The 23,786-nt window shown below is 38.1% G+C and overlaps 2 protein-coding genes across 2 annotated transcripts; one reads left to right on the forward strand and one right to left on the reverse strand.

Moving 5' to 3' along the window:
• Positions 1-1,014: 1,014 nt before the first annotated feature.
• Positions 1,015-4,421, forward strand: ppil1 (peptidylprolyl isomerase (cyclophilin)-like 1). Its single transcript, XM_084928631.1, has 4 exons — positions 1,015-1,693; positions 1,912-2,066; positions 3,734-3,802; positions 4,152-4,421. Exons 1-4 carry the CDS (start codon positions 1,638-1,640, stop codon positions 4,370-4,372), a joined length of 501 nt encoding a protein of 166 aa, XP_084784757.1. The 5' UTR covers positions 1,015-1,637; the 3' UTR covers positions 4,373-4,421.
• A 270-nt stretch (positions 4,422-4,691) lies between these two features.
• LOC146387206 (sodium- and chloride-dependent GABA transporter 2-like) lies at positions 4,692-23,685 on the reverse strand. The gene is made up of 14 exons (XM_084928630.1): positions 19,712-23,685; positions 16,082-16,216; positions 15,856-15,996; positions 15,547-15,634; positions 13,104-13,236; positions 11,765-11,899; positions 11,584-11,687; positions 10,784-10,908; positions 9,183-9,295; positions 8,936-9,073; positions 7,625-7,727; positions 6,536-6,636; positions 6,181-6,351; positions 4,692-6,094 (listed from the first exon to the last, which is right to left on the reverse strand). Exons 1-14 carry the CDS (start codon positions 19,884-19,886, stop codon positions 6,002-6,004), a joined length of 1,755 nt encoding a protein of 584 aa, XP_084784756.1. The 5' UTR covers positions 19,887-23,685; the 3' UTR covers positions 4,692-6,001.
• Positions 23,686-23,786: the final 101 nt, after the last annotated feature.

Genomic DNA, 23,786 nt, shown 5'->3' on the forward strand with positions numbered 1-23,786 from the left:
ATGAATTATGGTGCTATGTTGAGATTTCTCTGTGCAAGTAGTAACTTTTCTCCCTTTGTTTGTGTTCTTGACCTTCCTGGTGGAGCAGGCAGTCTAACTTTTATGATTATTTTGTATTTTCTCCTGTTGAGGAGCAGTTTTAGACAGGGTCAACAAGGGGTGCTAGAATCACCCAGTGACCATCATCAACAAGCCTGGGATGAATGGGAGAGTAAACTCAAAACTGGTTAAGGAAGACCTTCAATTCAAATCCTGCTTTGACATCATGAACCAGAACATGTATTACAATGCTTTTAAGAATACTTCCAGAAATAAAAATGCACCGAAGGACATAAGATGTTGATTCAGAGGCAGAGATTTCTTCAGAAAAGAGGCAGGACAGACTGTCCACATGTCTGTCCATGTGTCTGTCCTCTCACCTCCATAAAGCTTAAAAAGCTTAAACGGGAGAGATGATGGGATCAAATCTGAGTTTAAAAGACAACATTTTATTAAAGTGAAACAAGTGATAACTACAAATGCAGAGTAATGTCAGTATAATTTTTGGACGATGATGTAATTTGGTAATTTTTATCTATCAAGACATTTAAGTTAAATTAATATGACATATACGACAAATAAAATCTTTTCAGCTTCAACTGAAGTCATTAAACAAAAATCTGGGATTCATATGTAAGCAGCTTATGCTGTAGCTGAACAGTGTAGACTTGCTGTAGACATGCTGTGCTGTCACGTCTGTCTAGCACCTGCAGCTCACTTCTCATGTTGCCACTACATTTTCCAGCTGCTTATTTAGCATTAGGAGCTGTAAGCTGCAAACTCGGAGAGTGGGTCCAGCAGATTCCAGGCGCAACATCAGAGGTCTCTGTCCAGTTAAGATACTACATAGCAATACTCCAAGCAGAGCAATGGACACACACACACACCACACATACCCCCTCCCCCAGTTTTTAAATGATGTCTTTGTTCTTTTCCCTTTTCAGGCTCGGTTGGATCAGCACCCCCTGAGGCTGGCTCTGCGTCTCTTCTTACAATCTTACCAGGGATCCTTCAGATGCATAAGATACGTGTGTTACTGCACCTTGGAAGCACTTTATTAGTAATGACATAAACTACTGCTGCTATTATTACTACTACTGGCGATGATAATGATATGAATTTCTTTTGTTAAATGTATTTACTATATCATACATATTTAGAAATCTCTCTAACTACATTATCAAGACAAAATGTATTTCCAGATAACCAAACTTTAAGACAGGGTCCTTTTTCTTTCTTACAAAGTAAAGCCTAAATGACAATGAAATGTGGTTTGTAATGTAGTTTTTCAGTTTATTCTTAGTAACAACACTGTTAAAAAGTCGTCTGTTAATCTGAACTTCTGAGAAGCTGATGCTGGTAAAGAATGCTAAATGTAAGCAACACAATAAAAAGGGGGTTTCATGTTAGTTCGTCCAGCAGATGGCAGCCTTTCTCCAACATTCAAAGGAAATGCTCGGCAAACCACAGAAGAAGAAACTCCTTTTGAAATGTGTTGAATGAATTCGCTGGGCTAAGAAATTCCTGGCTACTTATTAGAACTTAAGTTTAACTAAACATTTTTTCACAACTGTTGTAGCTTACGGTTTGAGGTGATAATGTCGGGGATTCCTCCGGACACATGGCAGCCTCCCACAGTGGCTTTGGAGACGACGTAAGTCCCCAATGAAACACTGGATGCTAACTCAGCTAGCTTTGAGGAACCTGAAGTGTTGGTGTCTGTTGCGTTAATAAATTTTGCATATTTTATTTTTTCACAATCTTTTTAACAAACCGCATGAAGCATAGCATGTTTCCGCTAAAAACTAGTTTAAGAGAGAGCCTTTGTTATTCAGAGCCGCTAAAGACATGCTAACTGGCCGTGCGTTGCAGGATGGGGACTGTTGTGGTGGAGCTGTACTGGAACCATGCACCAAAGACCTGCAAGAACTTCGCAGAGCTGTCCAGAAGAGGCTACTACAACAACACCAAGTTTCACCGGATCATCAAAGACTTCATGGTGCAGGGAGGAGATCCCACAGGAACAGGTGGGTTAAGGGTGAATAGATTACTAAACATGTCAGTCACTTTAACATGCAGCTAAGTAAATGTAGATGTCTTTCGTATTGTTCCAATTTACAATGTGTTGTGTTTTTTCCCCCCCTCCCCTAATACACTGACATGACTGTTTTATGACTGTGCACAAAGCAAACTCCATAAATGAAGTTTTGGTGTTGATGCTGCCCAATATTACATTCCCGCTCATTTGGCTGTAAACCAGCCAGGTTCCAAAATTCTTATATGAATCATGAGGGCTGTTGAAGCAGCATATTAATGCTCGTAGTTTTATAATCAGTCAGAACTCTTAATATAGATCCAGTGTTCAGACGATTAACATGACTTTTAACCAGATGCTTTATTTGTTAATACAGAACTTCATTAAACGGTGTGTTTGCATATGCAAATAATATTTACAGATGCGTATAATACTGTATATTATACAGTTGTTCTTTTTCTTTGCCATCAAAAGCATGTCTGTATTTTTCCCAGAAAAATATGTAATTTTCTTAATATTGAATCCTCTTTTATACATACTAATCAGCCACTTTATTAGATACACCTTGCTAATACTTGGTTGGAGCCCCTTTTGCCTAAAGAACTGCCTTAATTCTTCATGGCACACCTTGAACAAGGTGTTGGAAACATTCAGCTTTGTCTGCTGGACATCTCCTATTTAATCTCAATTTTCATCAAAGATTCTCTATTGCAGGGGTCTCAAACTTGAATGAGCTGTGGGCCACTGCAGGCACTGTCATCTCATGTGAGGGCCACTTTAGTGTTGAAGTAGTACAAAAAAACCAAACAAAAAACCCCACAAATATTTCTGAAAATATAGTGGGGTTTTTTTTTGTTTGTTTTGTTAATTTCAAATATTGTATAACAAGGTGCTGTATTTGAGTACAGCGATCTCGTTGTAATGTAAATCAAACCAATTTCAGGCTATCTGAGTTTTGTGATAAGGTACATTATCCTACTGGAAGCAGCCATCAGAATATGGGTAAAACTGTGGCTATAAAGCGATGGGCATGGTCAGCAATAATAATCAGGCAGGCTTTGACTTTTGAAAGATGTTCACCTGGTACTAAGGGGCCCAACGTGTGCCAACAAAATATCTCCCACACCATTAACACCAGCTGTGTGAATTGTAGCCTCAGTTTCATGTTTTTAACTAACAGGAGTGGCACGCAGTGTGATCTGCTGTATCCCGTCTGCTTCACGCTTCAATACGCTGTGTTCTGCATACCTTGGTTGTTGTTATTTGAATTACTGTTGGCTTCATATCACTTAAAGAGGTCTGTCCGTTCTTATCTGACCTCTGGCATCAACGAGGCATTTTTGCCCAGAGAATTTTCTCTTTTACAGACTGTAAACCCTGGAGATGGTTGTGTGATCAGCAATTTTGAAGTACTCCTGCTAAGTTCAAAGTCACTTAAATCACCTTTCTTCTGCATTCTGATGCTCAGTTGAAACTTTGTCGTCTTGAACACGTCTACATGCAGATTTACTGCTATGTGATTAGGTTTTTAGATTAATGAGTAGTTATATGTATACCTAATAAAGTGGCCCTGTCACTACTGTCTGATTAATTTCACATGTTCATGGTCTTCAGAAAACTCATCCAATGCACCACTTGTAATGTTTGTTTTCCAAACAGGTCGAGGTGGTGCCTCCATTTTTGGCAAACAGTTTGAGGATGAACTACACCCAGAACTAAAATTCACAGGTAATGCACGTAGAAGAACAACACTGGAATACATGTGTAGGTGAAAGGCTTTTATAGGCTTATAAAGACAGGCTCTGGAGCAAATCCTTCAAATCATTTGTGTGTGTCAGCACTGATGTCTTAATCTGGTATTTGTATGCACATGTTCACATATGGACGCTTTATTTTTAGATTCAAATCTTCAGTAGAGTTCATGTATACCAATAATTTGTAAAGGTTTCTGGTGTTTTTGAAACATTTCTTTAGTTCACAGCTGAATAAACTGAGTCCAGTGATCCCGATAAATACCTGTGTAATAATTGATAGTGAGGACATTTATAATTTCTCATTATGTCTCTGTGCCTGTTAGGTGCCGGTATTCTAGCGATGGCCAATGCGGGGCCGGACACCAATGGCAGTCAGTTCTTCCTCACCCTCGCACCCACTCAGTGGTTAGATGGAAAGCACAGTATTTTTGGAAGAGTGTGTCAGGGGATGGGAGTGCTGAACCGGATTGGGATGGTGGAGACGAACAGCCAAGATCGTCCAGCTGATGATATCAAAATTCTCAGAGCAAATGTATCCAGTTAAATGAAACTTTTGTTTGTTTGTTTGCTTTTTTTAAATAAATATCTTTTTAATGTAAGTAAAATGTGTTTTCTTCAGCTGTGCAAATAACCTGTAGACAATATTAACCCACCAAACTGTTAGACATTCCTACTTAGTTATCACTATCAAAACAAATTACGTTTTAAAGCCAAATTGATTATTACAATGTGTATTGGTTATAAGTTTTAACTCCGCAAGGAACAAAAATAAAACCACGAGAGCAATTAAATGACGAGCAGCATCAATCAAATATTGATTACTGCATATCTTTCAAATTAATGTAATTATGAACACAGAAAAGTGCCATCAGATTGTCATCCACCATGCAATGCCATCTGGAAAGCATGTGATTGGCAACAGTTTTATTTTCTAGCATGACAACAAGCCCAAACAAACTGTCAATGCTCCAAAGACACAATGGAAACTGATCAGTCATGGATTGGCCCGCACCATAGAGTCTGTATCTGTCACACTCTCTCAACATGTTCACTTAAATTACAGAAAAGCTTTCACAGTGAAAGCTAAATTATTCCCCAAAGTATTTTATTATACAAATTCAAGGTCAAATATCAAGACACATTTAAAAAGTCTTGTAACCAATACAATAATCCAAGAAAATACAATGCACCTTAAAGTAAAAGTAATGTTTAAGGCATTTTAGGAGTTCAGTTATAAGTGTAAGGAGCAAACATTAACCACTTTTTGACAGACTTGAAGAGCAATAATTATTTGGTTTATTATACATGTTGATAAAAAAAAGAATATCATGAAATATACTCTGAATGCTTAAAATACATACGGGTCGTTAGGCCTAGTGTTTCCTGATATGTGTGTGTAGCACAAGCAACATGAAACACATACCAGAAAACGTCAAGGAGAAACTCCTCAGTTCCAGGTAATTAAAAAAGGAGGGGGCACTAAAAGAGTCTGTTTCCATGAAACATCACAAAAACACAACAGAAGTAGCAGTTGATGTAATGTAGGAAATCATTAAAAAAGTAATCATCATAAAAACGTGTTAAACTGTGAATATGTGTTTTCAGCTCAATACTTTTAAACACTAAAAGACCTCGCTTTTATGTTTCCAAAAAAGAAAAAAAAACTTGTTTATGCTGTCGTGGTGCGAGGGGCTGCACGGCGCGTTGACGCCATGAGGCGATCCGCGTTAACGGAAATTTGCTGCGTTAATGCGGTTATGGCGTTAACGTCATTTTAACGAGATTTAACGCTGACAGCACTGGTTTTAAAATCTCTATTCACTGTGTTTGTCTAAATTGTAAGTTTCTTTTCAATCTCAACGACTGTGTGTTCGTAGTGAGTTTAAAGAAAAAAGTCAAGTAAAAATGTTATTGTTGTTAGGGTTTGAGGTATTTGAAATGCAAATTAAAGTCATATCAGAGGTTCCATATCAGTGTAGTATTTTATACATTCAGCCTCTAACAGATATTCAGACATTTCGTGCTTCAGATAGACCCTTTCACCTTATAAAAAAATATTAACACCAGCCACCATATATGTGCATAATAGAGGACCCACACCTTAAGTATTATTTAAAACGCAAATTAAAAGGTACGTTTAAAGATTTGCATTTCAGTGAATATGGCTGAACAGTTATTTGGGGGCACGTAGTGAATCATGGGCATTTATCATTTCCGTTTCCATTCCTCGAAGATCACTTGCAGGCTGGGAGCTGGTCTTCAGACGCTTGGTAAAGGAATTAATATTGTCAGTTATTATCAGGTCATTAAAAATCTAAAGTACTAACAGTCGACACTAACAACATCACTGACCTGCCAGAGACTCCCTCTTCCTTTGGCCAGTTTGTAGATCATAGTGACTGGGATCATAGAAAGCGACGACAGTGCGAGGAACCAGCCAATGCAGTAAGCCCACCAAGGATACGTGTATGTGTTGTTGAACTTCAGTGGGGTGTACCTCAGGAGCAAAAATATAAGTGTTCCCTTCAAAAGAAAACATATAAATAATAAACATTATGGGATGAATTTCCCATGTGTGGGACTAATAAAGCTTATCTTATCTTATCTTATCTTATCTTATCTTATCTTATCTTATCTTATCTTATCTTATCTTATGAGAATAGAGCATATTGATAAACTGTTTACAGAAGCTGCTTTAGAAACTTACACTGCAAATGAGAGGGGTGGCATAGAGCCAGCAGTACTTGATCAGTGACAGAGGTCTGTATCCAATCATGTCCTCAATGTTAGTGTAGAAGCGATCGGCACCTAGAACAGAGACAGTTTACTAGAAAGAAACTTGTGTTTAACTTTTAATATTTCCCCACAACAAAATTATATTTTTAAGGTTTTTACAATGAACACTTTTTCAAATGACAGTTATACAGTGAATATGGGCTGTAAACTCTCAGCTTTAATTTAAGGAGGAGGCCTTTGTCAATTGTTCAGGTTCCTCAAATTATTTTAAGGACACGCTGCATACCATGCTAATATATGCCAGGTTTTCAGCTAATAGTTCTTTGAGAATCACCTTTTTGGTACAAAAATACTATTTTATGCCATTTTTTCATAAAATCAACCAAAGAAAAGGGAATAAATTATGTTTTTGCCTAAAGATACAATATAAAATCAGTTATTTGCTTGTATTTTATTTGTAGACACAACACTAGTTCATCCCTTGAATTATGTGTTTAACAAACAAAACATTTCTCTGAAAATGGGCCGGTACAAGAACTGGACTGACAATAAGTGAAAACAGCCAATGTCCAAAGAAAAACCTTGAAATACCTTCAGAAAGCCTGGAGTATTATTCAAGACAACTTAAAAAATATAATAAGATAATCTGACTCCTTGAAAGCTAAATATAAGAAAAAAAGATACAGGGCTGGGTGTGGGGGGCTTGGGGACTCACACCATTCAGCTATCCACTCGTGCTGATTATGCGAAAAAGTAACATCTTGCAAATACCTTCCAAATAACACTGAATCCGATAAGATGCAATAAGTTCAATAGCAAAAAAAACCTGCATCCCCATCTTTCAGTTGATACTGTGCCTCTTTAGCAGGTTCTGACAGTTGCTTTTTAATGACAAAAAAGGCTTTGTGCTGAAAATCCAGCCCTACATGTGCATGCATATACAGCATGTATAGAGAATTACAAGATATATTTTGGTAATAATAGTGGACAGTTATTAGGACGTCACTATAAAAAGACATAAAAACCAAAGACTTTTATAACAATAATAATATTGCCTTACCATAAATCCATCCAATTGTAACTGACTGGAAAATTGCCATCAGCAGCAGAGTAGGACCGCTGCAAACATAGTGATCGAAGATCTGCAGAATGTATGCACCAGCCTAAAATTAAAACATTCATCATGTTAATCTTGAAGCTATTCACACTTATTATCTAGTATATCCCTTTTTTCAACAACTTTGATTTCCTACAAATTTAGAAAGCAAAGTGAACTCTATATTATACTAAAAGAAGCATTAGGACAAAATCTCATCAACAAATTTCATAAATCTCCAGACAGGGGCATGTTTACCAATAAATTAGGTTAATTAGGTTAATATGCTCTTTGTGAACTGAAGAAACCATTTGCTGCAGTTTTGAAAGACAGCCGCTTCTCCACTCAGGTCTGGGTTGATGAGATTCCCACACCCCATCACTCTGTTGTGTCCTGCCTGGGCCATCCTTCCTAACCCTTCTAAAAACACCTCGCCTACAAATTGACCAAACTGCTCTGTAACTGTAAGCCTAAGTCCCAGATGCCCTTCAAAGTACATCCATTTTTGCTAATTATTTCCAATCTTGTCCTTTTGACCACAACCCATAGTTCATGGTTATAAGTGAGGCTATGAACATCCCTGTCACTGTTCCTACCACTCTTCTCACTTAAGACCCTGAGGTACTTGAACTTTTCTACATGTGGCAGCAATGCCAACCAACTTGGAGCAGGCATTCCAATCCAATCAGACTTCAAGGTGGTAATTCTCATCATTGCTGCTTCCCATTTTCCAGCAAACTGCCACTTGATGAAGCCTGAAGGACCACATCATACACAAAAAGCAAGGTTGTGATCATGAGTCCATCATGTCCCACACAAATGTATCAATAAGAATTTTGAACAGAATCAGAAACAAAGGGAATTCAACACCCACCAAACCTGACATTGCTATTAATTCAAAGCGTGGTTTCACTATTGTTGTGAAGGAACTAAAAGTCCACAGCAACGGGCCCAGTACTACATACACCTGAAGTGTCCTCGCAGGACACCCAGACTCCCCTGAGCACATGCAGACATGTGATTTTTGTGCTTCCCTTGTTTTGATTTCCATTTTGTTATACCCATGATACCAAGCCCACCAAGCCTGGGGCATTTACAAAACACTGCACAAGATCCATATAAGAAGCAGGTGCCATTAAATATTCAGATTTACACAACCATCATTTTTTTGTAGCACTACATTTTTCCGGTCTTGCATTGCCACTGTTCCAACTTTTATGAAATGAATTTCAGGCATGAAAGTTATAATAATTATGTTGTTTTTAAACATCTCACCTGTGACACCAATAGCAGGCCAAACAGATAGCAAAGCGCACAGATCAGCATCAGATAAAGCTCTCTGTGATATCCTTTCCTTAAATGGGAGGGGAAGACATCTGTCAAAGAGGTCATGATGCTTTCAAGACCTGCAAACTTGAGAATTACACAAAGACAGGCTAGTGTCGAGGTAAGTTAACCAGAATATAAAAAATAACAATACTGCATTACATTTTCTTAGGAGATATAAAAATCTGCAACTCACCTGACCATCTATTCCTAACAAGATGATCATGGCAAAGAAGCACACAGACCAGACCTGAGGCCAAGGCAGCAGGGTCACAGCTTGTGGGTAGACTATGAAAACAAGGCCTGGACCTACAAAGTGAAAACAGATGCCAAAGTGTCTCTAAATGACAACTTTATGATCATTACGGAGTTTTACAACTGTTAAGGAAATGCAGATTGGATTAAATAAATCTGAAACATGTTAAACGGTAGGAATAGAAAATGAATTACCAGTAAGGTGCTGATTTCTTATATATATTTAAATAGGCCTAAATTCAAACTGAAATTAAGAAGTCAGAAATTCTGTGGTGCTACCTTAAGAGAGCTGCAAATAAATGAATGTCCGTAAACCTCAGTGAAGAGAAGCTATGTTTTAAGAAGCAGAGAGCGCTACGATTCCTCCAGAATGATGCGAGAAATTTTTTACTGAAATGTAAAACCTTGAAAGACGGTGTACTTTCTGTAGATAGAAAAGGCATGCATAGTCCCTTGAGGAATGCGATATGCCTCCAGAAAGCAGGTTGTAGTTAATGGAAAACAACATTTTCCATAATAGTAGTATTTTTTTGTACATAGTAGTTCAAAACAACAGCCGGGAAAGATAGATGCATTAGGTTTATGTTTCCAACAGTCTCCTTAAGGCACTTTATATTTTAAAGTTAAGACTCAACAATAATACAGAGAAAAAAGGAAAAAACTACAACGATCATTTGACCCTCTATGAGCAAGCACTTTGGCAACAGTGGGAAGGAAAAACGTCCTTTTTATGATAAGAAACTTTTGGCAGAAGCAGACTCAGGGGAGGGGCGGCTATCTGCTGTGACCAGTTGGGTGTGAGGGAAGAAATATTAATAATAACTAATTATTGCTACTGCTAAATAGAACAGCCTGATGGCCAAAAATACAAATATTGCTCTATGATATTGACTGACAGACCATCTGATAATAAAATGTGTGCTGCATTCATGTGTTGGGGTTGTTATTGACTACAGAAACCCTGGGTGGCATTCTTACTCAATTTTGGTTGGCAGTAGTTGAGCACACACTACACAGCATGGAGTACAGACGTTTCAGCATTACAAGCATAAGCTGCTCCAAGTCTTGGGAAATAAGGGACAATCATTCCATGCTTGTGAAAATTCCCCAGCATCATGCCTTATGGTGTCAAAAGTCAGTAGTGCCAGAGCTGATCCTGTATGCTTGTGGATAATTTTAAAATTTAAGTCTAAAAATCCTAACTATAAAAATGAAAAATAAGAGCAGTTCGGGCTCATACACCTCGACCAAGGCTGAAAACTGCTGCCATGAACTGAGCTGCAGCTGAGTTCATGATATTATCTTGAGAACATCTAGATGACATTTTCCTCTTATTTCAATGTGATGCATGTGTTGTGTGAAAGAACTAATCTGCTTGCAGTGTTAAAGAAGCTCTTTTAAAAATTCTTGTGTCCAGAGTTGTACTTGGATCAACTTTGAAACTAAATCACAAGTTTTCATGTTAATCTGTCTTTAGTTTTTGCATAATGGATGAGGTAAAAAAAAGCCAAACTGAAATACTTTTCAGACTGACATCCATACCTGACTCAGCGACTGTAGCAATGTCGACACCCTGCTTTTGCGACATGTAACCCAGAACTGAGAAAATGGCAAAGCCTGACATGAAGCTGCTCGCGCTGTTCAACAAACAAAGATAAAAGGAGTCTCTGCAAATCAGAAAGAAAGCATAATGTCACTATTTTTTTAGGACAACAAAAAGATAATGGGCTGTGGGAAACACTTTCATTGTTACCCACTGGTTAATATTCTGTTTGCGGTAGTGCTTGAGGTGCTAATTCAGTTTACAAGGTGCTTCTCAGCACAGATTGCTTTTCTTTGCAGCCTTAGTGAGTTCAGTGCAGATGTATATAAACCAGTTCTACAGCTGCTACAGATTCTCAGGGATCTCCTTGAGAGCAAAAAACAAGGACTGCGGTTGCCAGTAATCCAGTATGGTTTTACTGGAGTCTGCCCATAGAATACATAAATAATAAAGTGCATGGAATAAAGCACTACATGAATGTGTGATTAAAATGTGATCTGTAGTCTAAAGTGCTTTAAGAGGTTAGTAAGATAGAAAAGTGATTTGTAAGGTGACTGAATGTCTACCTGTGCTTAAAGGTTAATAAAAATAGAAGGGGTAATGGATGCACATATTACAAGTGCTGTAATCAAAATAATTTTCAAGTATGTGTTTTCTTGATGTGTTATTTACTTAGACCAGTGCTAAAGCCTTTCAGAAAGTAAGAAAGCTGCTGTAAACACATTTAGTGGCAAAGTATTTGGAGACAGCCACTGACATACAAACTAAAATGTTTGTCACATCTTCGTGAGGAGCTCACCTGTAACAGTTATTGTTGTACTTGTTGTAGCTCCCAAGTGTAGTTAGGCATCCCAAACATATGGCATAGGAATAAAATATTTGTGTTCCAGCATCCATCCAGACCTGTAAACCAAGTTATTAGTTCATAAACACCGCTGCAGAAATGTCTGACACAATTAAGAAATGAGGCTGAATCATACCAGTGGGTCAGCGAGCCGTTCAGGATTGGGATACAAGTAGTACTTGATACCATGGAAGGCTCCAGGAAGGGTCATTCCTCTGACAAACAGCATGATTAACAGGACAAAGGGGAACGTGGCTGTGAAATATGCAGCCTGTATATATATATAAAAAAATAAATTAGGTTTTAAATTAAGGATTACTTGTTTATGACCACACGCTATGATGAGGCCATGCTGTTAATGTCAGCATCAAGATATTATTCAACAAGTCACAACTGTGAACAATATTCACAGTTGTGTGAATATTTGCATTTGGTCTTTGGAGGTAACACCAAATGCATAATACCATTCTTATTTAACTGCGACTTCCATGACCAGAATTTAAATCATGTGCGACACATTGGATCAAGAATTAACATAAAGAAGTACAAGAACATAATATTGCTATATTTTCCTTTGTTTATTAAAAGGATGCTGTATATTACATAACAGTTGCAAAACTTGCTTTCATAACCCTCTTTTGTGCCAACTTCGGCTGTTATGTGTTGTGGTGTGATTCGAATACACTGTATGAAAGCCAGGCATGTGCAAATGTGAGACTGAACGACTGCCATGGCGGCAGCCTGAAGGGGGAAAAAAAAAGCAGTGGACAACTGGGAGCTCTGATCATTTCATTTTTCTTCAATTCAATTCAATTCAATTCAATTTTATTTATATAGCGCCAAATCACAACAAAAGTTGCCTCAAGGCGCTTCATAGATACAGAGAAAAACCCAACAATCATATGACCCCCTATGAGCAAGCACTTTGGTGACAGTGGGAAGAACCAGGCTCAGGGAGGGGCGGCCATCTGCTGCGACCGGTTCGGGTGAGAGAAGGAAGACAGGATAAAGGATTCACACCACACCTTAATCACTCTGAGAACAAGTAGTGGCAAGTAAGTAATTTGAGCTCAGTACCGAAACAATTTGGGATTTTTATAACCCTTCTATTATGCAGCCACTGATTTTCTCACCTCACTACACAACAACTTAACTACATTTTATGTCAGTAGGTGATGTAATTTCATGCTTAGACAACAAACCGATATATAAAGGTCGTGAAGGGAAACAGGTGTGCCTAAAAGTTTACAAATCCAGATTAGAAAGTATGCAAAACATCTGTCTATCTCTAGAAAACTCCAAATAAATGAAAATTAGATTTTCACAATAAAATTGGCAACAGCTACAAAGACACTGTGCAACATGAAATGTCAATGAATCTGAATGATTCCCTGAAGAACCTGAAAGCCAGTGACAACTGCTGAAAACTGCTGAGGGTATAAAATGCAACTCAACATTTTTCCTTTTAGTGTTACCTTTCCCGTGGATCTTACTCCCTTCCAAACACAAAAGTAGCAGATGACCCAGGCTAGAAGATGGCACAGAGAAAGGTCCCACTGTATGGTTCCCAAGTTCTCTATGCCGCTGGATATATTCAACACCCGACGCCTGAAAGAAGACGTACTATCAGTGTATGGAACGGTCTTTTAAACCAATATATGTAGTTGGGTAAAACCTACTCCTTTGTAAAATTTTGAATCTAGTTAATACACAAAGACTTTAAAAATGAAGATGCAGTGAGTGTGGCTAGAAAACTGATGTCAGCATACTTACACAGTAGACCAGCGGTCCCCAACCCCCGGGCCTCGGACCGGTACCGGTCCGTGAGTCGTTTGGTACCGGGCCGCGAGAGTTGAGGCTCAGGTGTGAAATGTATGGTTTTCAGGGTTTTTATCGGTTTTCAGCGTTATTTTGTTATCGTTTTTATCGTTAACTCGGTTTTTCTGGGTCTTTTCACGTGTGTTATGAATAAATCTTCTTTTTTTGGTACCGGTACTAGTTTTATTTTGTTGTATTTATCCGCGACACCTTAAAGGCCGGTCCGTGAAAATATTGTCGGGCATAAACCGGTCCGTGGCGCAAAAAAGGTTGGAGACCGCTGCAGTAGACTACTAAAGTGCTTACATATAGATTGACAAGGCATTGGGTTTGGCATGAAAGGTCTGTTGAAGTTGAAGCTCATGAAACTATTTAGAATGACACAAGCTTCAACATGCAATTAAAAGCCTTCACACCTTCAGTACGTGGGTGTTTTCAGTTATTATGGCCAAACTAAGTGTTTAATGCCAGGGGCAACTACGCTCCACCCTAACAGAGCAACATCAAAAAAAGTGACTGAGACATCAGTTTAACAGTTTGTAGATCTCTACACACTGACAGCAAAATGCCAAAAGAAATAACAGACACTTCAGAAAAACTACTTGTATCTAAAGCATCTTCACACTAAACATTTATCAAAATGTGGGCTATTTCTGTAAGATTTTTTTATTTAGTTTTGGTGTTCTACACATTTTAAATGTGTCATAACAGTTTAACCCTGCTTAACAGACACATGACATTTCATACTCCTAACCTATAATTTCCTCTAAATTTGTACTTCTCATTTTAAAAAGTCAAGTAAAATTCTTTAAAAACTATACTGGTGTTATATAGTATATGCCAGTATACACAGAATACTATAATGAGTATCAAATGATACTTATTATAGTACTCATCAAATAGTAGCAAATAAGTGTTTTGCAAAAAAGATCTGTTATCATAGTCTCTTATCATAGCAATTAAAGCCAGAGAAAAACAATAATTAATGACACTTACTCTCATTGGCCACTTTATTAGGTACAACTCTGTATTAATGTAAATATCTAATCAGCCAGCAGGATAGCAGCAAGTCGGTGCATTCATGCACTTAGATGTGGTCAAAACAACCTGCTGAACTTTAAAGTGATCATCAACATGAGAAAGAAGTGCGAATTACATGACTCTGAACGTGATTACAGATAAGCCAGTTGTGGCTCGAGTATTTTAGAAACCGCTAATCTACTGGGATTATGCCACCATCCACAGTTTATAGCTAATGGTCAAAGAAAACCATTAGCTTGCTGATGCCAGAGGTCATCAACAAGGCCAATACCGCTAATTGGTAACCCTAATTACTAGTTGTTATAACCAAGGCGTACAGAAGACCATATCTGAATGCAAAATGCATCAAACATGAAAGCAGATGGAGAGCAGCAGAAGACCATACCGGGTGCCACTCCAAACACCTACGAACAGGAAACTGAGGCTATAGCTCCAATAAGTTCACCAGAGTCGGTCAACTGAAGTCTAGAAAAGTTTTTCCTGATTTGATGAGCTTTGATTTTTGCTCACACATTCAGATGGTAAACAACATGAACTGACGTAAACAACATGAATTGAGCGATATTCAAATACCGCAGCCTGTCTAACTTTTGTTGCTGATCATGTCCATCCCTTTATGATCGCAATGTGCCCATTTTCTGATGGCTGCTTCCAGCAGGATAATGCACCATGTCACAAAGCTCTAATTACCTCAAAATAGTTTCTTGAATATGACATTGAGTACCCCTCTGGCCTCCACAGTACCCAGATCTCAATTCAATACAGCACCTTTGGGATGTGGTGCAAATTTCTGAGAAATGTTTCCAGCACCTTGTTCAATCTATGGTATAAAGAATTAAGGGAGTTCAAAAGTGAGGCAAAAAAGTGGATCTACTCTTGTACTAAGTAGGTCTACTTAATATAGTGAATGTGAAGCCCTCCAAACTACATGATAAATTACCATTAATTACCATTAATGCTAACAGCCATGTAATGCGTGTAATATACGTATCTGAATTTACATAAATTTTGCAACAATATTGAGGATTGTTAACAAATTATCTCTGATTTGTGACTTACTGCCAAAACTCTAAAACAGAAGATGATGCATTCACAGGTGATGTCCAGTTGGCAGTAGTATTGTAGTTGTTTATTTCTACACAACGATCTGAAATGTATCAAAATCTTGTTAAACATGCTCTGCTGACACTTCAACAAGTGAATACTGCATTAAATATTGTGAACATTAGCTTTAGTATTTCATAAATGTACAGTTGTGTGAATATTTGCATATTAACATTTCAATCCAATCTTTACATACTTCCAATTCATTTACCAATTAAGTTAGTAATTTGTTGATGTATATGTGGGACAGAAAATTGAATTTACTTGTGTTCCAGGTGTTATTACAGGTGGCCCATGGCAACTCTCCAGAGAAGGAAGAGAACAAGTAGAGAAAAGCCCAGGCTAAAATCACAATATAGCTGATACTTCCATAGAAAATGATCATTTGGCTGGTGTATCCCATGCCTGGAAACAACATAACTGTTAACATTGCATTCCCTCAGTTTTTCTTCATTGATCTGCTTCACCACAATCCCAGTGGTTAGCTCACCTTCAAACAAGGGGCAGACCTTCCTCCAGCACATGATCCCCCCCTGACTGGTGTACTGGCCCAGTGCCGTCTCCAGCACAAATAGAGGTATGCCACAGGTCACAAGGAACAGGACATAAGGAATTAAGAAAGCACCTAGAGGTAGGAAAAAATAAACAGTAAACAACATATGGCTTGGCTCTGCTTTGAGGGCAGCAAATGTTAACAGTTAAAATAACAGGGACGAAATACAGTAACGACATTATATCCTCCTGATAACCAAGAAAAATAGTATCTTTCAGTTTAACTGTTTTTGTGATTTCCTGCCTCTTTGGAGCTAAAATAGGCCACACAAACACATGAGATATCCTTGATCATTGTCCTCTATTGAGCACATCAGGACTCAGTAGCTCGAATAAGTCAAAAGTCCAAAAACAAATGTCCATTAAATGAATAGGCAGGGTCTCTGAGGGATATTTAAAGGTGTTGGCGAAACCACCACAAGTCACTTTTGTTGTTGTTTAGCCTATTTATTGTTTATTTCTTTCAAACACTATGTACGAAATGAATCACACAAGGGGATCAATGCTCTTTATCTGATTCAGCTGTTAGCTCAATTCCATTTGCTGTCCAGAGAGACGGATTTATAAAGTCTATCAGCAGAGATATGCCAAGACTCACACCTACATGCATGTGCAAGCACACACACATACATGCATACCTACAGATACACATGCTGACAAATGGAAAATTATGCAAAATGTATCAAAGTGTTAATCCGACATACAGAATTATACAACAATTAAAATACTGGCGGTGGCTCAGCCTGCTAATAGATGCACCTGTGGTATCTCTACATCACTACACTACATTGCCTTCTTCTCAAGTAATCACATTCACAAGATTTTCACAAAACTTGACCTCTAACCTCTAACCTTTAGTTCAAGGTCACTGAGATTCGAACTCGTTGGAGATTTTTAGTAGACGCACTTATGGTATCGATTTCAAAATGTTAGGTAACTTCCTTCTTGAGTTATCATATCCACAAGATTTTTAGAAAACTTGACTTCTGACCCCTGACCTTGAGGCTGAGATTTTTTAGCAGATACACCTGTGGGATCTATTTGAAACACCACTTCTACTTGGGTGTACAAGCTGCCCACTCATCCAGCTGGCCGCGTGATGAAAATACTCCCCTGCCTTTTATATCTGTTTGGTAAAAAGCAGCAATCATAATAATGACATTAATGCTCACTCATCAAATGTAATGGAAATCTATACAAGTTTTCAAATTACTTGGATGCACATTTAAAGCATTATTTTCTTTATAGGAGAAGGCTGATTGTGCAAAAGCAGTGCGTTGGTTAGGCCCTCCACAGTCTCATTTGCTCAGAACAGGGATGGGCAAATCTTTTTAGAGGCTGCAGATAATATATGACGTATATACGTATAAGACGTATATGACATTTGTGAAGTGATCTGGTGGTTCAGCATGACATACAGTTATGGAAGTGAGAGAGCATCGCTGCATTCAAGTGTTAGGCTTGATTTCTTAATGTAAGGGTGAAACCTAAGGTAACCTCTAAAAATTTAAACTCTTCAACATTTTTTAGGTATAGCAAGTAAACAAAGGTGATACAGCAAGTCAAGCTTGCGGGTAGATTTAGAAACCCAGTCGCTCTTGAGATCCTGTTCTAAAGTGTCCAGTTTAACAAATTTGTACTCTGCCAACCTGGCTTTATTTAACATTAAAAAAAAGGCAAAGTCAAGACTCCTGGGCTGCAGCTCCTGTTCCTGAGACGGGACAGGCTGGGTTTGATTTAGCTTACATGTTGAAATCTGAAAGTATCATGTATTTCTGGAGGGAAGGCAGCAGAAAGAGCTGTAAGTAATTTACTGAAGTGTCAAAGAACACATTCTTTCACACCTTTCTGGCAGCTGAAGTAAACTTGCTGGTAAATGTGGCCTTTAACCCTCTTTGAGATTAATAGTTGCAGCTGTCGAGGCACAGAACCTGTTTTTGGTGCCAAATCGCTCCTCTTCTTGTTATAAATCTCATTAAAATTGACATATTGACATGGTTTAGAACATACTGCCAAAGCACTTCATCTTTGTGTCATCCTCTGATGACACATTTTGTTTCATTTACCCACATAAATCTCAAACGACTACATTTGGGTTCGTTTATACCGGTTAACCCTACTGCTGATCTTCCACACTTTCACTTTATTAAAATCACACATGTGGTGGTCCTAGCCTGTTTGGCGCCCTGGGAAAACACTCCCTCTGGCATCATCAAACTGTAAATTTTAAATTTTAAATTGTTATTGATCCCTTTATCCCGAGTCCTAAATATTTATTTTCTTACTCTTCCTATATATATTGTTTGTTGACTTACACTGCTGTAACTGGAGCCTCGTCGTCTCGTCTCTCTATATACTGGACTGTATGAAGCGGAGATGACAATAAAGTTTACTTGACTTCAGCAGTAAGCAGGCGCACCGAGGGCTCTCGCGCTCACTTTTCGTGTAAAGAATTTCGAAAAAACATCGGTGCAAATAATAAGTTTGTATCATGATGTCTGGTGTTTTCGTGTTTGTTGGTTTGTTTTTATTTTGTTTTATTTTGCGAGTTGGTTATTAGATGCTGCTCCAGCCAGAGAATCCCCCGCCGATGCCCGTGATGCCGCCCCCCACCACGATGCCGCCCCGGGCAACCGCCCGTGTCGCCCGTATCTAAAACCGCTACTGTGTATAACAAACGACACTATGAGCAGCTCCACGGTCTGTGCATCCGTGTGGACAGACTGTTTTCTGGTGAGGAGCAATCCTGGGATGTGAGCCAGGAGTGGTGATAATAAGCTCCGTATGCGAAAAGTATGCACTGTGGGACTTTGTGCGCACTGCAGCGGTTCGGTACTGCGTTACGTAACAGGTGTGTAGTCTCCGCTGAGACTGGCTCGTGAAAACCACGCTGACTCCGGCTCCACGCCCTGCGCTTTGACTGAAAGGCGGTTCTTGAGCTTGTTTTCTGGTCCAGCTTCATATACCCGTGGCATTTGTTACGATGGTTTAACCGACTGCTTCTCTTGTAAACATTTACTAATATAACGATTTTTGGGATGTTTTACTTACTTTACTGCTTATTACACTGAGATCATCACATGGCGTTTACTTTGTAACTTGTTCTGATTGGTAAACTTGCTGCCCTCTTCCAAAACACTGTTGCATTGATCCAGCGCACTTTTTGTTGTTTGCTTCTGTCATGCGCCTAAAACTCTGTAGATTAATCAGTAAAATTCAAATTAGGCTAGAAAAAAAGGCGAAAGGAACTTTCTTTGTAATAAAAAAAAAACCCCAGAATAAATCTGGCAATGTATTTTTTTTTCAATAACCTGTGGGACAGAAGGAAACGGGGATGAAAACTAAGCTGCTTATCAACCCTCCCTCAACCAAGAAAAAGTCATCTGCGATTAATAAAACAATAGTCTACTGGTCATAGTCTGTTTCTTCTCTCTCTCTCTCTCTCTCTCTCTCTCTCTCTCTCTGTGTGTGTGTGTGTTTTTTTTATTATGGGAACGAAGAGTTTCGGAGGTTCAGACGTCACACTGCACTTTGGTTAAGTAAGGGGGAGAATAACAGAAATACTCACCCCCGCCATTCTTGTAGCAAAGATATGGAAATCTCCACACGTTGCCAAGTCCAATAATAGCACCGGCCACAGACAGAATGAACTCCTTTTTGCTGCCCCACTTGCCACGCTCTTCAACAGTTTTTGAAGTGGTCTTTGTGGAGGAATGGAAGAGCCTGCACAGAGAGTCTGCCATGCTGCTGTGCAGAGAGCTTACCTAATGGTAACACTGACACAAGTCCCCGAGTTTCTGGAGTGACGGGCTGGGGACCGTGTCATGCAGATATGCACGAGCTTACCTAAATGTTACCTAATTGTTACCCAACTCTCCGACTGTGAGGCCACAAACCGAGCTTTGCAAGACTGTCGGGCCAGCAGCCGACTACTCAGTGAAGTCCAGCTCACTCCTTAATCGTTTTTTGTTTTGTTTTGTTTTTTGATCTGATAGAATTCTTTCAGCATGTAGCAATTCACTGTGCGTGCAGATGTTATAACATGACCAACAGCCTCCTCTTAGGGACAGTGCGAGCATGACGGTGAAGAAACGTGCTTACCTGTCAAAATCCGTTACGCCCACAGGTGTTCCGTGGGTGTGGGCGTGCTCGGTATCTGTCCTGCGGGAAGAATCCTTCTCGGTGTTTGACAAAAAAAAAAAAAAAGAAAGAAAGAAAGAAAGAAAGAAACACACACACACACACACAAAGATAGACTATGTGTGTATGTATGTATGGATGATCATTTAAGAAAGAAAACGAAATGTGGAGATTACTGTTTGGCAGCTTTAAACAACAACTGTAATCTCTCCACATTTCGACTTTTTTTCGAAATACAATTACGACTTTAATCTGAAAATCAAAATGATCGAAAGTCATTTTTTTTCTTAATGGGCTCAAATACGCCTTCGTCAATAAAGCCACAGGCGGAATAGTGTTTTTAACTCAGCGTCACAAAGATCTGTTACACATTCATGAGTGCAAATTCAAGTTTATAAAATCAATTTTTTTACATTATATGATGACGTAATTGCAATGTTTTTTACGAAGAGGAAAAAACGTAATGATTTAATATGATTATATTTTTAATAAAGTTCAGTCTCTGGCATTAGTTCTGTATAACTTTCAAATAAATATTTATCCTGATTTTCTTCCTGTTTTGCCTGAAGTTCATAATTTATTTTCTTTTCAGCTGTACTTTTGCATATTTAATTTGCGTAATTTGTTATGCAAGTAGTGCTGAATGCAGCATCTCTCTCTCTCTCTCTCTCTCTCTCTCTCTCTCTCTCACACACACACACACACACACACACACACACACCTACACACACACACACACACACACACACCTACACACACCTACACACACACACACACACATACTTACCAGTATAGTTAAGCCAGTCTGAATAACTTATGCTGAAAGTGTCAAAAAATAAAACGTGATAAAAAAAATTCTTAGCACTATATGTGGGGTTAATAATCTTTTGCAGACTGTGTGGCTTAAAATACACAAGAAGACTGTTACCTTTACAATCAGGGTGGCAAATTTATTTTAAATATGCAATGAGTCCACCAAAACTGTTTTTCTCACAATCAGTATTCCAGAACAGCAGGACAGGAAGCTACTATATCAAACTAGCTCGCCACTGCAAAAGTTTACTTATTTATTATTATTACTATTATTAATTTTTGTTTTTGCAAAGCCCTGTAAAAAACCTCTGTGCCATGTTAGAAAGGTATTGATATTAAGTACATAATGCATGCAATTAAAAGGCTTCAAAAAATGTTTCCATCAAATAAACTACATGGTGATTGTACATATCCCACAAATACAAAGAGTGTTGTGGGAACAAGCTGATACACCAAACCAAAATGTAGAAGTAATTTGTTGCTTAGAAGTTCACTTAGACTTATATAATAACAAATTAATAACAAATTACAGGTAATAAAAAATAACAATCCTGTAATACCTGTATCAACAAATTACAGGTTAGTATAAAAACAAATGTGCATAAATAATGTAAATAATATAAAAAATATGATGTGGATTGCCATTAAAGACAGATAATAAAAATCATTTTTACAGTTAGATGCAAATATTTTTGGACACTGACATAATTTGATGTTATTTAAGTTGATTATTAAATCATAGTAAAGACAATACTATGATGAACCCAGACTTACAGATTTGTAACTTTAATTTAAGGGGATGGACAAAAACACAGCATTAACTGCTGATAAAGAGCCATTTTCATGCATAGTCCACTTTTATCAAGAAATGAAATCTAAATGAAGACAATAAATAATAAATAAAATGCTTATTTTTTATACTTCATTGAGAATTCTTGCAGTAAATGGTTACCTGAACCCATTGATATCACCACTGATTTCCTCCGTTGTGATGCTTTAATGCAGCTGTCTTAATTTGTGACTTTTTTGTTGGTCTTTATGCTCAGCATGGAGAAGACTTATGCAAAACCCCTGTGATTGCTCCAGGTTATTGTCCACCAGCTTTGCTGCATTTCACTGAACCTGTGCAGAAAGTATAGCTTTGCACCTTGTTTTTCAGGTATTGTTATTTTCTTCTGATCATGAGTTTTCCATCGTTTTTTATACCTGTCCTTCTGGTAAGGTAGGAGCTCAGTTTTATCTGTTGATAGTTTTTGGCAAAATCTAATCTAAACTTTCTTTTCTTGAGGCTAAGCAATGTGTTTTAACCAGCTTTTATCTTATTTTTATGTCAGAAGAATAAGGAGAAACTACTTTTGGCTACTTCATTGTGACAAGGGTTCACCACAGCAGGATCCTCAGCATGTTTGATGTGGGAAAGTTTCACGCCAGACAAACCCTGAAGGGATTTGTGTCTCTGGCTGGATTCAAACCAGGAACCTTTCAATCATCAAGTGAATGTGTAAACCACTGCACTTTGCAGCCACTTATCTTTATGATAGACTTGGACAATCACATGCCCGGCTCCTGGAAAGCCTTCTTCAGCCACAGAAACCATCCTCTTCCATGGATGTGTAGGTCTATCTTGCAGACCTCACCACTGTTTTCTCTCTTTTCTCTGAATTTGACCTTCTAATGTTCTCACTGTCTCTTTAATGACTTTCTAATGTTTTAACAATGTAAAAATCACTCATTCATTTTCACTGGTAGCATCTTTGACTGCATGTTGTAGATTTTCAGCAGCAGCTTAAAATGCAAATGCCACCTTCTGAACACCCCTCAAACATTTACCTGCTTGATGTATGAAGAATTCATAGAATTAAAAGAAAGAAAAGAAAAAGCACACACATATCAATGAAATGGCTTTAGTGCAATTATAATTGAGCCCCTCAAGATGACGGACAACATATAATTATTGCAAGAATTTGTAAATGATTAAATAAATTAAATGATTAAAGTAATATTTTTGTCCAACCCCCAAATTAAATCTCTAAATCCACGTCTACATCAAATTCATAACTGTACGTAACATAAAATCTTCCTACCCACACAGCTAAAGTAACAGAAACCGTGTCAGTGTATAAAATATATGTTGAGCTCACTGCATTCTTCATTGAATGAACACATCAGCTGCAACTTGATTTTTTTGTTTGTGTTTTTTTCAGATTGCGTAATAATCTGAGGTCACAGTGGACGCCGATAATTTGCATCTTCTGATCCTTGAACAAGGTGGCAGGCTGTAATCCTTTATCCTTTACTGAAAAAAGTGTTGGCAAACTTCACAAACCTTGTTATCTCAAAAGTGTGTTATTGCTCTATGCCTCACAGTGACACATTATTGCTTATTGTGCACGTTGCAGAGACCTGAGGGCTGTACTACGAAGTAGTTTAACTAATTTTCCCTGTGGTCATTAAAAAAACCAAACAAACCCAAACTAATCTTGAGTGGTGTTTGTGGTATATGACACTACGAAGGCAACTGAGATGTTGGCGAGTCAACTCAGTGTTGAGTTGCCTTCATATCGAATGGGAACTTTTGGCACAAGAATATTATATTAATATATTTCTTTCAAATGGAGCAAGTAACACTTTCAACAACAACAACAACAACAATAAAAAAGGCCATTAAAAAATTTACACTGCCAAGTCAA

The sequence above is a fragment of the Perissodus microlepis genome, chromosome 5, assembly GCF_051167445.1.
Source record: "Perissodus microlepis isolate ML-2025 ecotype Zambia chromosome 5, ASM5116744v1, whole genome shotgun sequence".
Lineage (NCBI taxonomy): Eukaryota > Metazoa > Chordata > Actinopteri > Cichliformes > Cichlidae > Perissodus > Perissodus microlepis.

Coding starts and splice junctions, on each gene's coding strand:
- LOC146387206 (XM_084928630.1), bottom strand. CDS start 19,886: ATGGCAGACTCTCTGTGCAGGCTCTTCCATTCCTCCACAAAGACCACT. Junction 15,635..15,855: donor TAATAACACCTGGAACACAA/GTAAATTCAATT, acceptor GATACATTTCAG/ATCGTTGTGTAGAAATAAAC. Junction 11,900..13,103: donor GAGTAAGATCCACGGGAAAG/GTAACACTAAAA, acceptor ATATATATACAG/GCTGCATATTTCACAGCCAC.
- ppil1 (XM_084928631.1), top strand. CDS start 1,638: ATGTCGGGGATTCCTCCGGACACATGGCAGCCTCCCACAGTGGCTTTG. Junction 1,694..1,911: donor ACAGTGGCTTTGGAGACGAC/GTAAGTCCCCAA, acceptor CGTGCGTTGCAG/GATGGGGACTGTTGTGGTGG. Junction 3,803..4,151: donor CCCAGAACTAAAATTCACAG/GTAATGCACGTA, acceptor TGTGCCTGTTAG/GTGCCGGTATTCTAGCGATG.